This window comes from Ochotona curzoniae, unplaced genomic scaffold (genome assembly GCF_017591425.1).
Source record: "Ochotona curzoniae isolate NIBS_2020 unplaced genomic scaffold, NIBS_Ocur_1.0 contig_3819, whole genome shotgun sequence".
Lineage (NCBI taxonomy): Eukaryota > Metazoa > Chordata > Mammalia > Lagomorpha > Ochotonidae > Ochotona > Ochotona curzoniae.
In genome coordinates, this window is record NW_024466004.1 from 36,489,878 (window position 1) to 36,506,264 (window position 16,387).

At 41.0% G+C, this 16,387-nt stretch overlaps 1 protein-coding gene across 3 annotated transcripts in view; it reads left to right on the top strand.

Moving 5' to 3' along the window:
* The first annotated feature begins 699 nt into the window (after window positions 1-699).
* The window catches only part of LOC121158739 (cytochrome b5 reductase 4), a 79,840-nt gene continuing 64,152 nt past the window's right edge, over window positions 700-16,387 (top strand). For 2 of the 3 annotated variants that reach the window (XM_040983705.1, XM_040983704.1), the window contains exons 1-2: window positions 712-879; window positions 6,675-6,828. In XM_040983705.1, the coding sequence (XP_040839639.1) occupies window positions 805-879; window positions 6,675-6,828 (229 nt within the window). In that variant the 5' untranslated portion in view covers window positions 712-804. Of the gene's footprint in view, window positions 880-6,674; window positions 6,829-16,387 lie in introns of all 3 variants that reach the window. The other variant, XM_040983703.1, reaches the window with a different exon arrangement.

Genomic DNA, 16,387 nt, shown 5'->3' on the forward strand with positions numbered 1-16,387 from the left:
CTATGCACTTGGTGTATTACCATTTGATCTGTACTAAAAACCTAAGCCAAATATGCAGATGGGAGACATGAGGCTTTAAGATATCCAAAGAAGCTGGAGTAACACAGCTCAAGCCATTCAGAGCAGGGATGGCGTCCAGGCCAGATCTGCATGACTCTTGATCATAGTTGTTCAACATCAGTTAGGGGTGAGCTGCAGCAAAACGCGATTTTCGGCAATTCCTAGGGAAGAAGGGAAGTTATGCGAGGAGAAGGTAAACGGAGCAACGTGAGACTTTACTAACATATTTTACTCAGTCAGCAGTCATCCATGATGAAAAAAAATAACAGTTGATACCTAGACTCTTAAGAGTGTGAAGGTTTCCTTGTACAGCCTAGTACTTTACAAAGGGTAAAGTAAGAGCAATCATGTTTTAATGATGCCATTTTATTTCTATATTCCAAGTAGTGTGGCGGTACCGCTTCACAGTGATGTTCTGAGTACGCAGACCCGGTCAGCACCAGGGCTAAGGAACAGCTTCAGAGTAACAGTGCCACCGATAGCTGTCACCTTCCTGCAGTGCTGAAATTCAGGACGCGACTAACTGAGCATGCGTGCCTTACCGGCTTCCACCGCTGCCGGCCTCCCGTCCCGCTGGCCACGCCCTCGGCGGACGTGCTGCGTCACGGCGCGTCTCACCCCCGATGACCCCGGAAGTGGGTCGGGGGCTTGGCCTCTGCCCGGCCACCGAGCCGGAGCCGGAGTTGCTGTTTGCGAGGGTCTGTACGGCCTCGGACCCTGGCAGGGCCGGGGCCAGAGACCAAGATGCTAAACGTCCCTTCCCAGTGCTTCCCGGCCCCGAGCTCGCAGCAGCGCAGCGCCTCTGGGGGGCGTAGCAAGGTAAGGAGCGACAGGCGGGTGCTCGCGTGGGGTGGCTTGAGGCGCTCCGGCGCGGTCGGCTGGTTGTCTGGGCTCCTGGCGCCCGTGCCACTTGCCACCCCGCAGCCTTCACGCCCTCTGCCCGTGTTGGCGACCACGTTCTGCTCCTGCGTCGTCCCCAGGCCTCGAACTCCTGACCTCGTTCAGAGCACACTGTCAGCTCCGAGTCCTTTAACGCTGTTTAGCTTCAGACCTGTGTGACAGCCCCGGGCGCTGTGCCTGCGCTGTCTGGGCACTCACCGGCGGGCTGCTTCCCCTCTGTTCCCCTCCGCGGTCCTTTGTTCTTGAGTGTGCGGGGTTGGGAGGGAGGTCGGTCCCCCTGCAGAATGGAGAAGCTGCGCAGTGGTCGCAGAGACCACCCTGGGACGGCGGGGAGCATGTGAGAAGCAAGAATGCACAATTTTAGGGACTGGTTTATGGACCCGCCTTTCTTGCTGTGGTAACTGTTTAATCACGGCCTCTCTGCTGTTATCACGGGCTGACTTTGAAGTTAAGTGGGATTCTCTTGAGTTTTTCTTGAGCATAGTTGCTGTTAGCGACAAGTGGAACACAGGTGCATTCTGAATTGTAATTATGCATCAAAACATGTATCCGGTGTTCATTGCAAGGTGAGTGCTGCTTTCTTGTGTCGGTAGCTTCTTATCCTGTTACTGCCGCTTTGTTTTTGAGACCTCCACTTGAGTCACTCCCCTTTCGTTTCTGAACTCGTCTTTTGGGAACTTCATCAATTTTTGTTATTTTTCTTCACGTAGACCTAGAGTTTTGATTCTAGATTAGAATAAGAGTTCAGGGACTTGGGGCTCTTCAGAGGCCTTTAATCCTGGTAATGCTGATTTACTTGCTGATAGGCACGCATTCTTAGTGCTTTACACCTCTCGTTTAATCATAATGATGATCCTTTGAGGTGGCAACTTGTATTGCCACTTCACAAAAGAACACTGGTTGAGAAATGTTGCCTTAGATAGCTGGGCTGATTGTGACATGGGTCACACAGCCGGCTGAAGCCATCCATGACATATCCTTCCAGATGTTTGACCTGTTTCCTTAAGCTACGTACTTCACTGAGCAGTACATCCTTCCCGGAGAGAATCCCTGAATGAGAATATAAATAACTGCCTTCTTTTCCTTTAAAAGTCACAACCCAGAAGCATCTATTTAAAGGAAAAAAAACTTAAAGGCAAAGACAGAATAGGTGGTGATGGTAAAGGTAAATCTTCAAATCCGAAAAGAACAACATGAGATTGCAGTACAACTCAAGGGAAAATTCTAGACTGTATGCTTTTCTTTCTCCTTTGTGAGACAGATAATCCTGGATTGCCGGAGTCCAGCTCCAGCCGAGTTCGGAGCTCGGGAAGGGTGCGTGGAGTCGGCGATAAAGAAAGACACAGACACAGACGTTTGGTGCATTCTCACAACAGCTCAGGAAAAAACTGTCCTTTTTATTTACTCAAAACCCTCTCAAGCTTCTACACAAGCAACTAATTGTTCTATTTTTTACTTTGAGACTAGGGGGGCATGTACAGACATTCGGTCATTCTGTCTGTACTTCAGGGCTAAACAGGTGCCCCTAAAGATAATTCTGTAAAATATTGTATTCATAGTCTTCAAAGCAAGCTATTATTCATTCTTCAACAGTAGCCATGGAGCATCAGCCAGGACTCCAAGGCCAAGGCACATGAGATTACCTGCTAATCAGTAGTACATTCCTACCACATTTCTATTTCTACAATTTACTCATCATTTAATGGGAAAATAGGTTACAAGGGAAAAAATCTAACATCTAAAACAGAAACTTCAAATGTTAAATCCCCCTACAACTATAGACTCCTACAACCCCATAAACAATAAAGCAATAATTAAAAGCATTTTCGGTTAATAAAACATCCTTAATTCCTCTAGCTAAAAATTATAAAAGCAGCTAAAACAATTACATTTTATAGGCTCCAAAAAAATTGCAAAGGCAGGCTAGCCTTTGAGACAACAATAACTATATTTATTGCCATAGCAGTTTCAGCTCTCACTCCCATCACTTGCATTAGTATTTAAGACATATATATCAAGCCCCTTCCCAGAGGGTGTGCTGTATGTCTGGGCCAGATTCTGAGGCAATAATTAGCACACAATAAGGTGTCCAAAAATGGCACGAGTTTAATTGTGTTCCTGTGTGTAAATTGTCAAAGGCCCACTCACCAAGACATTATCAGTGACATTGACTCTCAAGCTCACATCAGTTGCAAAAACCTGCAAAAGTGTCTCACAGGGGCGAACAACAATGCCTCAAAAGAATACAGAATTCTTAGTGGGGTGCTTGAGTGTCCATGCAGCCAGGGGGTGAAACAGCGTCAGGGTGGTCAGAGAGAAATCCGCCGGGCCCTGCCAAACAGCTGGAAGCTCCCCCGGGCCCTGCCAAACAGGGGAGCTGTTCTCTTCACACCTTCGTGCCATCCACACCTACCACACGGACCCCAGCACTGGATGCATTAGAAGCTGAGGCAGGATAGACAAGATGGGCAGAAGTTGCAGAAATGGAACCTCATTGAGGAGGTTGTGCTCATCTGTCAGTCGTTAAAAGCACAGGCTTTGAAGTAAAGACGCAGATCATTTCCCCAAATACACCAGTTTATCTCCTTGAGTCTGTTGCCTCATTTGTAAATGGCAATAGCAGTACCAATTGTATAGCCTTGTTTCAAGGACTAAGTGGGCTACTTTGCTAAGCCTGCAGTAAATACTGCTTACCTTGAGCCTTTTGTTCAGCCCTCACAGAGTTGACTCTGGCATGTGTTGTGCACTATTCCTTCTACAAATAGTAATAAGTATTTACAGGGAACCTGAATTATCCTGAGGATGTGGTCTCTGATTTCAAGAAATTTTGTATCATAGACTGAATAGACTAGAAGTTTGGCAGCTATAATGCCATAAGTAGTATAGCAGAGTGTTAAGACCACAGATGTGTTGGGGGCCTGAGAAAGCTTCTGGAGGAAATAATGAGTAGGGAGGGTTGGTACAGAGAAATCTGTACTAAATAAGCAGGTAGCTTATCACTATCAAATAGTCAGTTCTTTGACTAGAGCATATAATTGGAGGGAGTACGAAGGTCTAGTAAAGAAAAATTACCCAGATTGTGAAACATTATAAGGTAATGTTGGAAGCAATTGAAGCAAAGAGGGCCTATAATTAGATTTTTAAAATTTATTTATTTATTTATTTGACAGAGTTACAGAAAGAGAATGGAGGTTGGAAGGGGAGAGAGAGAGATACCTTCCATCTGTTGGTTCACTCTCCAAATGGCTACAACAGCCAGGGCTGGGCCTGATTGAAGCCAGATGCCTGGAACTCCACCCAGCTTTGCGGGTAGCAGCAGCCCAGAACTTGAGCCATCTTTTGCTGTTTCCCAGGCACATTAGCAGGGAGCTAGCCCAAAGGCCAGAACTCAAACTGGCACCCATACAGAGTGCTGCTGCTGCCTGCTGCCATACAACATTGGCCCTGTGATTAGATTTTCATTCCAAAAGAATATCTTAAGGAATTATGGAATGGAGAAGTACAGTGATTTTGGTTTGAATTGGAGAAGATAATTTTCTCATACTTTATTTATTTATTGGGACTAAGAGACACAGGAAGTATTGGTGATAAACAGAATGGACTAGATCGATTGGACAGAATTGAGAGGGAAAATGATTGCCTAAAACAGGAAAGTGAGGTGTATAATCTTTCCTTAATTTGCCTACATTTACATTAAACATTGTTCTGCTGCTACTGTTTTACCAACCTGATAAGACAGTTTTTTAAAAACAATAGTTCTGTTCATTAGAGGTGTTTTAAAAATTTTCAAGTGGGTTGTCCCAACTAGTTAAAAAATAAGGAATACTTCTGTCTTAGTCAATTTTTGCTATTATAACAAAATATCTGACATTGAGTAATTTTTGAAGGACAAAGATTTATTAAAGGTTTATTTCTTACAGTTCTAGATGCTAGGAAGTTCAAGCTCAAGGGGCCTGCACCAGCAAGACCTTACTGTGTCATAACGTGGTAGATGTGTCACTTGGCAAGAGAAAGCAAGACACTGAACTTGTGGTCTCAATCTCTTTCATGTTTAACCTTAATCTATTCATGGAGTTGGACCCTTCAGGACTGAAATATATCCCATTAGGCCATACATGTGAATGGTGTTGTGCTGGGAACTAAGTTTTCAATGTTTGCTTTCCAGGGGGATACATTCAAAACATATCAAGCTGAAGCTCTGTTCTAAAAATCATTAAAATGTGTTTGTAAAACAAAGCAAGAATCCAAACCATTGTGTTTGTAGTATATCTTCTAGACAGGTGTTGGTTGACAGACTGTTGTTGTTGCTAAGGACCAGATAATAAAGACAGTAGTTCCCCCTTCGCTTGATTTTGCTTTCTATGGTTTCAGTTACCTGCAAGTCAACTGATGTCCAAAAATATTAAATGGAAAGTTTCAATTTATAAGTGAGATTATTCAGTATTGTGAATAGTGTTGCTGAATTTTACACAGCTCAGCTCTGGCCCTGCACAGAGGAGTCCTGTCTTTTGTTTAGCACATCCAGGCTATATATGACATTCATCCTAAGTTACTTTGTAGCTATTTGGGTTTCAAACAAACTGTGTTTAAGTAACTTATTTGACTTAATAATGACCTCAAAGTGCAAGAATACAGAGAGGAGGAGTGACAGAGAGGAAGATCTTCCACCCGATGATTCACTCCCCAAGTGAGCTCAGTGGCCAGTGCTGCGCTGATCCAAAGCCAGGAGCCAGGAAATTCCCCCTGGTCTCCCGCATGGGTGCAGAGTCCCAAGGCTTTGGGCCAACCTTGACTGCTTTCCCAGGCCACAAACAGGGAGCTGGATGGGAAGTGAAGTTGCTGGGATTAGAACCAGCGCCCATATGGGATCCTGGCACATTCAAGGCGAGGACTTTAGCCACTAGGCCACTGCGCTGGGCCCAAGAGTAATGATTCTGGTCATACACATATGCCAAGGAGAAGAAATAATGTGTTTCTATCAGATAAAAAATTAAAATTCATCGACTTAAAAAGAACCAAAAAAAAAGGTACATGCTCAGTTTGCTAAATCTGTGGAAAGAATAAATTCTATGTATGAGTTATGATGAAGGAAAAAGAAATGTATGTGTGGGGAGAACAGTATATGTGAGGTTCAGTGCCATCAGCAGTTTTAAGAATCCACTGGACTTCTATACGTTGTGCATGAGGGGAACTACAATGTTTAGGCACTGAGGGGTCTTGGCCTCAGATTTCAGTCTACCACTCTCACTTACAAAGCAGTTCTCAGTGCAGGGATGTGTAAAGGCCTTGGCAGGGTTGACCTGGCAATGGTTTGCCAGCACCTTCACAGTAATGTTACAGTTTTACTTTTTTTTCCAGTGGATTTAAAGAAAATAGATTTTGCCTAATGCTTTCTAATGTTGTGTATATATATAATTTAGAAAATCAACTTTAAAAAATAATCATTTGCCTCTTTTACTGTCAAATGTTTGATTTTAAAGGTGAAGAAAATTATATTTAAATTGATGACTATAACTCACATATATTAGTGGCAGAACCAGAATCAAAACTTGTTTTCTGACTTCAGGTTTAGTATACTTGTTATGCTGTGATACCAGTATTTTTTTTGTATTTTTAAATGAGACCAAGAATCATGAAAGTTAGCTAAAGACAAACAGTGGGGAAGCAACCAACTGGAAGACTTCAAATGTATGTCCTTGTTTTGCTTCTTCTAGGTTCCTTTAAAACAGGGTCGAAGTCTTATGGATTGGATTCGACTGACCAAAAGTGGAAAGGACTTAACAGGATTGAAAGGCAGGCTGATTGAAGTAACTGAAGAAGAACTTAAAAAGCACAATAAAAGGGATGACTGTTGGATATGTATAAGAGGTAGGTAGCATTTATTAAACACTACAGAAAAATTTTGTCTTGATTTTTCAAATATTATGGTATTTACACTATATTTATATTATTTGAGATTATAATTCACAATTAGATAACAAACGTTCCTTGTGTTTCATAATAAATAATATAATTCTGTAGTTAGTCTTTAAGCAACCATTTGCATTCTGGTGCAGAAAACGATTTCTGAAATGAACTATTTTTTCTAGCATTTTTGCATTATATTGCTTTTGGAAGGAAATAAGCCTTTTCCAGGCAGGTTAATATCAAAATAGTAAAGTAGAATTATTCAGTAATATCCAATTATGTGGAATAACTTTCCACATCAGAGCTTGTGCCAGAATCCTGTTGGAAAAAATAAAGTCTTTGAGATCCTGAAAAGCGTTAAAACTAGATGATCAGATCTCACTTGTAGGAATTTTATTGTTTAGTATTTACTTCTTAGAAAAATTAGCTGTCTGATTGGTTAGCTCACTAGCTGAACAGGGTTGTTTGTGTGTTAGCAGAGGTGTGACAGTTACTCCTCATGAATGGTGTTTCTCTCTGCAGCTTTCTGGGTGTCTGGGTTGTCCTTAGCACACAGTCTGGTTTCACTTAGCTCAGTGTTTTGTGTAGACATTTTTTGTGTTTCTTACCACTACCCACTATCACATGGCTTTTTTGGGCATCTGTGAAGGTTATGGAATGCTTCTTGCAGTCGGTTTGGGAAGTGGCCACATGTCAGGTCCTGAGGGGCTTCATTTAGTGAGTCCTACTTAAGGGCTGTAAAGTACCCTCTGGTTCCCTCTCCAAGTGCCCAGAGAGCTGGCACTCTGGCAGGCTGAAGCCAGGAACCAGGAATTTAATCAGGATCTTCAACTTGGGTGGCAAAAACGCAGAAGTATTTCAGACATCACCTACTGCTGCCACAGTGCTCATTAGCAGGAAGCTGGAGCCTGGAACAGAGCCAGGAATCTAGCCTAGGTAAGCCGGTAGATGATGTAGGCATCCCACTGGAATCTTAATCACTCTACCAAACATGCACCTCTATCCTCTGTTTAGAGAGGAGAGAAAGTGACATTTTTTGCTACTATCATAATTATAATTTTGTTGTTATCTAATTAGAGTTTGCAGCCAATTATCTCATTGTGCTGTAATCTGCATGAGGGCAGGGATCATGTTAATCTTTCTCAGTGCTCTGTGCTTGGTGGCTGGCATAGAGTGGCCATGGCACTCTATGTGTGGTTGTTGAATGGATACAACAATTATCTTTTGGAAGTTTGGTTACTTAAAGATATATAATGTTGTCATGGGCAATTATGATCTGATGCATGGAAAGACCCCCAGAAAATACTTTGAATTTCCTAAAACAGCCACAACAAAATTCTGCAACTATATAGCTTTAAACAATATCCATTTTAGAGTCTCACAGTTCTGGAGACCAGGAGTCTGAGATCAGGATGTTGACAGGGTTAGTTCCATCTGAGGACTATGAGGAGGCATCTGTCCAAGCCTCTTGCTTAGTCCAGGGTGGCTGGAGGCAGAATTTGGAATTCCTTGACTTATGGAACATTATTCCAATTTTTGCCTTCATCTTTACGTAGCATTCTCCGTGTGTGTGTGCCTCAGATTTCCCATTTTTTATACAAACACTAGTCCTATTGAATTAGAGTCTACCCTACTCCAGTGTGACCTCAGATATTTTATCTACAGCAGTCCCATATTTAAATAAGGTCAAAGGTGATCCAGGTACTATGGAATGCAACTTATAAATAAATAGTAGGGAAATTAATTCAGCTCACAACAGAAACAGCTAGGGCATGGTGTTCTCAATGACACAGGATATGGAAACTTCCAGCAGGTGATGATATACTTTTCCCTAAGACAGAGCAACTCCACATCTCCCCAAAGTTCTTCAGAGACACACAAATGTGAATTTTTGTAACCTTCCTGTTGCCTGTTTATCAGTTTACAACTAGAACCGAGTGACCTCCCCTCTACTCTAGAGTGTTTTCTGCTAAATGAGTGTCTGCTAGCTGGCCCAGGCTTCAGGGGTGCCTCCACTAATTGCAGTAGGAAGCCACTTCAGAAGACTCCCATGTGTAAGTCTGTCTTGGCAGTGAAGCCTTACTCAGACATTGTTATTCTTTATTATTCATTTGAAATGTTGATGGGAATAAGAGATTGGATTACTATGTTTGAAAAGTAACACATTGCTCCTAGTTACAGACTGTGAAGATTTGAATGTATTGAGCCCCTTCTGGTAAAGTTGTTGATTTTATCACAAATTGTTAAAAAGTTGAAATGTGTTCAATCAGTAAGGTTTTCTCTATCATTGCAAAGGGTGATTTTTTCTTTTTATTTATTTATTTTTTTCTTTTATCAAGATGCCTTTGAATTAGATCTAACTCTAGTGTGAGAGTAAGTGATTGTTAGACCACAGGCTGAAGGAAGGGCTGTAAGAGTGCTACAAAAAAGTAATATCAGATTGAAGGGAGAAAAGTCTCATGATTTAGGACTGCCAAGTAGTGGACAGGAAGTGAGGGAGATGTCTGAGTAAGCAGAAGTGTCTAACAGAGATAACAGAAAAGTTTGAGAGTAACTGTTGAAGAGTTAGAAGAAAGAATATTGGAAAGGTATGTTAAATTGGACTGTGTCACTGGCAAGCACAGAAACCAGGGCAGGAGGCGGGACTGGTGGGAGTTATTGCGGGCCGTTTCAACTAGGCTGCAGCTCCCACTGGTTTGCGTGGGGGCCGAGTGTGTGCTGGGCAGAACCAGGCTGGACTGCAACACCCATTGGTTCATGTGGAAGACAGGGCTAGAAACAGAACTGATCCAGCAATTGCAACCACCAGCATATCCATGAGCTGACTGGGGTGACGGACTGTGCCAGACCCTATACTGATATGCACACACAAGAATCAGGTCTGGGGTCACCTCAGATTAAGTTTCTTTGGGGATCCTGCCAACTGAACTGCTCATTTCAGAGCCCCAACCTTGAAGGGAAGTGCAGGTTCCATGGTCTGACTATGGAGTGTCAAAACTGGACCTCCTCAGAGGCACAGACGGAGCAGTGGACAGCATATCTATGTGCATACAGAGGGTATTGCAATCCATCAGAACCAGCAGAGGACACCTGGTACCACAACGGAGGATGAAGGACAGAACAAATCAATCAACTCCCCCAGCAATGTGTTGGCATTGAAAATCTGGGGAAATGGAGACTCTAAGATGGACTGTGTCAGCCAATGGATTCTGCAGAGATTTCATCATTCTTGGAATGGCAAGATTGACAGCAATTTAAAGCTATTGAACTATCGAAACCACTTGAGCAGTGCCCTTGGAGCATGCCAGGTCAGGGACCCTGGGATGGGTGGGATGCTGGGTGGGCTTCTCCTTTCCTTACCCCAGATACAGAAAAAAAAATTGTAGAAACAATGGTCTTACCCACTTCCTTGTAGCCCTTAACCCTTTGTGCCCTAATTAACTATGTAAAGATTATCAAACTAAAATAATAATTAAAAAAATTCGACTGTGCCAGATCATGAAAGCCAGACTGAGAAATGTATTCTTCCTTTAAATGGTGGTCTGAGTTACTGAAGGGATTTGGATGTGGGGATAGTGTGATCAAGTGTATGTTGTATCATTATTTAGTTGGGCATGTAGGGGTTTGATATGGAGCAACAAAAATATTTCTCTAATTGCACAAGTTCAAGTAGAGTAGGAATTGAACCAGAATGTTGACAGAAACGAAGGAGAGTAGTATGAATGTGAGACAGATTCCTTTTAATTTTGAACATGATTCCAAATCAAAGCTGAAGAAAACATACCTGACTAAATGTCACTGTCTGTTTCTTCTCACCTCTTCCAAATTAATGTATTAAAGTTTTTAAAAAGGGGAATGTGTTCTTTTAGCCTCAAAAGTCAGTGATAATGTTTATACTCAAGATTTTCCTTTCTTTTTTAATTCTTTCTCTTTCTTCTTTTTTTTGTTAAATTTTGCCAGGAGTCTGGAATTCAATCCGAGTTTCCCAAGTGGGTGGCAGAGACAGAGGACTTAAGCCATCACTTGCTGCTCAAGAGGGTGCTGATTAGCAGGAAGTTGGACCAGAAACAGGCAAATAGGCACGCTAATAGAGGGTGTCGGCACCCTGAAACATTTCTGGAGCTGTGCTAGATATCTTTCTCTGGACTCATGTTTTGATCAAAACAGTAGCACGCACGTGTAATTTCTCTTTCTTTTAAAAAATATTTTAAGTTCTTCATTTGCTGACAATTGCCTCATTTTTAGATCAGATCTGAATTCAGCTGATAAGGATGAGGGAGCTATGTTTTCTTTAATAAATATTAGAAATTTTGATGGCTAACATTTTATGGCTATCATGGTTTTATGGGTAACATTTTATGACTACTTTTTCGAGCATCAGTGAACAATTCTGCTTCATCCTCAAGTGTGCTGAGTTAAGTCACAGTCTTAAATGATGGTGGAGAAGAGCACTTGGCTAGCAGTAGACTGCAAAATGTACAGAAAGCTGTACATTGACCTGGGATGACTCTGAAGACAGATCTCTGCAGTTTGTAATTTGATCACTTAATTTTCACTCTTTTCTATTAAGTGCATAATTGTGTTAATGCTGTAGTAGTTAAGTGGAATGTTGAAGGAATGGATTGGGGAGATACACTGGTTTTCAGAAACTATTGAATTTACCGCTAATTCATACTTTCATAATTTTTTCCTTCACTGTTATTTCTCTCTGAGAAGAACTAAAAGCAATTTAGAAATGCAAAGTTTTGAGCAAACATCTAAGTCACTTATCTGTGAGACTCTGGAGAGCTTAGGTTAGATTGTTTTTACTTCAGTGTGGTGTATTTTACATTAGTAAAATCATGTGATAGGGTGATGGAGCCTGTGAGCTTTGTGAGGGTGGGGGCTATATGGTCTGAAACTCAGTAAATGTCTCCTTGAATAAATGATATCTTGAATAAGTTGATTAAGTTAAAAGACTGGTAGCTCTGTTAAAAAAGTTAGCAGTTTAGATCCTCCAAATGGCATTAACTGGGTTTCATTTATAATTTAAAAGTAAGAACACTTTCATTTCTTTAAATATGATGTTCATATGCTAATAAATTGAAGAGACCTGCTAGGGGCTACTACAAAATTGGCTTTTACTGGATGTATGTTATTTATATTTGATGACTAGTAAAAAAAAAGTTTGACATATTAATTTTAAGTGGTAGTGTTTCCTGTTGTTATGTTTCTGTTACAGCTAGCTTTCTAAGTTTATTTATAATACACCTTTCAAAATTACTGTAGGGCCTGTGCCACTCAGTGGGGATTCTTGAGCAGTCGCTTGGCTTTAGTTTGGCCCTTGCCACAGTTGTGGCTGCCATTTGCAGACTGAACTTGTGGATAGAGGAACTCATGGCCCTTTTTTTTTTTCCAGTCTCTCTCTCTTTCAAGTAAATATCAGAAGTATGCAAAGAAACATCAAAATTTATTCGTAGGGTACTTTCGTAGGATAGTAGTGTAAGTAAATGTGAATATCCTCATTATTCATTGAGTTTGTATTTGTAAACTGTGTACTTCGGACAATTTACTTGCAATCTTAAAGTGAATACTGACATTCAGTGACATGTAAAGAACAATGACAGTTTGTTGGCTGACACACACTTCCTAGCTCTGGGCAGAAAAAGTGATGATCTGCCCTCTTGTTTCTGGCTTTTGTACTGTAAACATTATCTCTTTCACAGTCATGTGCTTCATGTTTTTGTATTTTTGTTAATGAGTTACTGTTTGAAATGATTCCCAAGGACAGCACAGAGATGCTGACACAGAAGGGCTGTGATGAGCCTTATGGAAAAAAAATATGTGCTACATAAGCTTCAATTAAGCTGAGTTACAGTGCTGCTCACTGAGTTCAGTGTTCATGGATTAACAACAGATCGACTAAGGTAGCTAAGCAAACACATTGAACAAGGTTATTTGTTGATTGATTGACAGTAAGTTTGTTTCAAGAATAATATAGTGAAGTGTTTATTTTCTCCGAGGTGTGGTAGTTCAGTATCCTGTGTAGCTACCATTACATTTTTGACTTATATGACATTCCCTTTCTTTTTGGACACCACATGCAAATGGAGTCACATTGTATTTACCAATCTGTGTCTGACTTGTTTCACTAGGCATACTGTCCTTTGCTTCCATCCATGTTGATGCAAATGGCAAGATTTTATTAATTTTGTGCCTCCATAGTATTCCATTGTGTATGTATCCAATTTTTCTTATCACTTGTCAGTTAATGCACACTTTGATTGTCTCCATTTCTTGGTTGTTGTGAATAGTACTGCAATAAACATGGGTATTCTGCGTGTGGCAGCTGTGTTTTTACGCTTTGAAGCTGATATTATTTTCCACAATGGCTGCACTAATTTGCTACCAGAGTGTACAAGGGTTCCTTTCCCTCAGCATCCTTCTCCTTAGGGCTGACCTTTGGTCATTGTGATAATCCATTATACCTGGAGTGAAGTGATAACTTTATGTGCTTTTGATTTGAACTTCTTTAATAGTGGTATTGACTATTTCTACGAAGCTGTTGACTGTGTCTCTGAAAAAAACATGTATGTAAATCTGTCATCCATTTTAAAACTTGGACTATTTGTTGCATTGGTGTTAGTTTAAGTTTCTAACCTATGCTGATTATTAATAGCTTGTCAAATGTATAGTTTCCAAATATTCTTTCACATTCTATAGGGTTTCTCTTTGTTCATTGTTTCCTTTGTTGAACAGAAACTTTTTTGATGAAATCCCGTGTATCTTTTTTGCTTTTCTTTCCTGTGCTTTTGGGTTATAATCCAAAAATTATTGAGCAATTCTAGTATCATAATGTGTTCCCCTACCTTCTTCTGGTAGTTCCATAGTTTCAGTTCTTACATTTAGGTCTTTAATTCATTTGGGTTGATTTTTTTGTACAGGGTGAGAGGTAAGACTCTAGTTTCATACTTCTGAATTGATATGGAGTTTTATTACCGTCATTTATTGAAAAGACTGTCCTTTCTATAATGCATGTTCTTAGCACTTCTGTGAAAGAGCAGGTGGCCAGAGATGCATAGATTTACTTGTAGGCTCTCAATTTTCTTTCACTGGTTTGTATGTCTTTTTTCTTGTTGCAGAGATGATTTTTGAAAATTCTACACTTATTATCCAATATTTTTGTTACATCAGCCCTTCAAGCTCAAGAGTAGGGTGGAGCAGGGGATAAAGTTTTGGATGAAAAACAAGTAGGCACTATAACCCAAATCTGTCTGTTTTTAATGCTACCACCACACTTACCTTTGCTGTAGCTTTGTGTTATATTTTGAGTTTAAGATAGCATAATGCCTCGTGAACTCTTCATTTTACTCAAGATTGTTTTGGTTATTTTATGGTTCTATACCATTTTCAAATTTTTTTCTTTCTTTTTTTTTTAAGAAAAAACTTGTTTATTTTTTCAGAAAGTCAGATTTACTGAGAGAAGGAGAGACAGAGAGAAGGATCTTCCATTCCCAAGTAGCTACAGTGGCCAGAACTGAGCTGATCGGAGGCTAGGAGCCAGGAGTTTCTTCTGGGTCCCCCACGTGGGTACAGGTTCCAAGGCTTTGGGCCATACTTAAACTGCTTTCCTAGGCTACAAGCATGAAGCTGAATGGAAAGAGGAACAGCCGGAATTAGAACTGACACCCATTTGGGATCCTGGAGCATGCAAGGCGAGGGTTAGGAACTCCATCCCAATCTCTCACGGGAGACAGGAACTTACTTACATATTTGAGCTATAACGTGCTCTCTTGCTGGGTGCAATAGTAGGATGCTGACTTGGGACCAGAGTACCAGGACTAAAACCGATAACCGAGTATGGCATGTGGTGGTTTAACTTGTTGTGCCGCGATGTCTCCCTTATGATACACCTTCTTTCTAGTACTAATTTGTACGGGTTTTTTTTTTTTAACAATTAACAAATTTATTAAATGCATTTTTTGCTTCTTTTGAGATGATCATTTTTTTTTTCCATTCTATTCATGTAGTATATCACATTTACTGATTGTTTGTGGAAGACCATTTTTAAGTTCCATCTTTACGCCTAATTGGTCAAAGTGATTAATATTTTTAATATGCTTTTGGGTTTGGTTTTCTGGTATTTTGTTCATCAGTGATACTTTCCTGCATGTTGTGTGTGTGTTACCTTGTCTGGTTTCTGGTTTCAGTATTAGTAATATTGGTCTTGGAAAAACGTGTTTGGAAGAATTCTTCACTCTTTTTGGGGTGAGTTTGGGGATAGTGAATAATTTGAGAAGAGTAGTATTGTTTTTGTTCTTAAATATATAGTAGAATTAAACAGTGAAACCATCTGGTCCTCTACTGGCTGATTTACCTACTACCTAACTACCTATCTTTCTACCTTCTTTCTTTCCTTTTTTAAAAATTATTTATTTATTTATTATTATTTTTTGAAAGTCAGATATACAGAGAGGAAAGAGACAGAGAGGAGGAACTTCTATCTACTGATTCAATCTCTAGGTAGCCGCAATGGCTGGAGCTAAGCCAACCCGAAGCCAGGAGCCTGGAGCCTCTTCTGGGTCTCCCACATGAGTGCAGGGTCCCAAGGATTTGGCCTGTCCTCTGCTGCTTTCCCAGGCCACAAGCAGAGAGCTGGATGGAAAGTGCGACCGCCAGGATTTAAACTGGTGCCCATATGGGATTCCAGTGTGTGCAAGGGGAGGACTTCAGTGGCTAGGCTACTACACCGGACCCAGAAAGCCACTAGACTTTCATGCTGGCCCCGTTCTTTCTTTTTTAAGACTTATTTATTAATTTGAAAGTCAAAATAACAGAGAGAGAATCTTCTATTTGCTGGTCCACTCACTAATTGGCCACAATGATTGGGCTGGATCAGATCATGGTCGGGAGCTTCCTTCTTCTAGGTCTCCCATATGGGTGAAGTTGAACCACACTTGTAACATCTTCAGTTGCTTTTTCTAGACCATTAGGTGGGAACTGGATTGGAAGTGGAGCACCAGGATTCAAACCAGTGCGGCTGCTTTACATTCTATGCCATTACTATGATGGCCCACTGAGTTTTTATTTAATAGGACACTTTTTATAATTTGATCTTGTTACTGGTAATTGTTCTGTTGGGCATCCTGTTTCTTCATGACTCAGTCTTCTTTTTTTTTTTTTAAGATATTTTTAAAATTGGAAAGTCAGATTTACAGAGACAAGAAGAGACAGAGAGAAAGATGTTCCACCCACTGGTTCACACCCCAAGTGGCTGCAATGGCCAGAGCTGATCTGATCTGAAGTCAGGAGCCAGGAGCTGCTTCTGGGATTCCCCAGGGTCCCAAAGCTTTGGGCCATCCTCTACTGCTTTCCCAGGCCACTAGCAGGGAGCTGGATGGGAAGTGAAGCAGCTGGGATTAGAACCAGCACCCTTATGGGATCTGAGCACATACAAGGCAAGGGCTTTAGCCCCAAGGCTGCTGCGCTGTGCCCATGATTCAGTCTTGATAAGGTGTATATTTCTAGGAGTTTTTGGTCC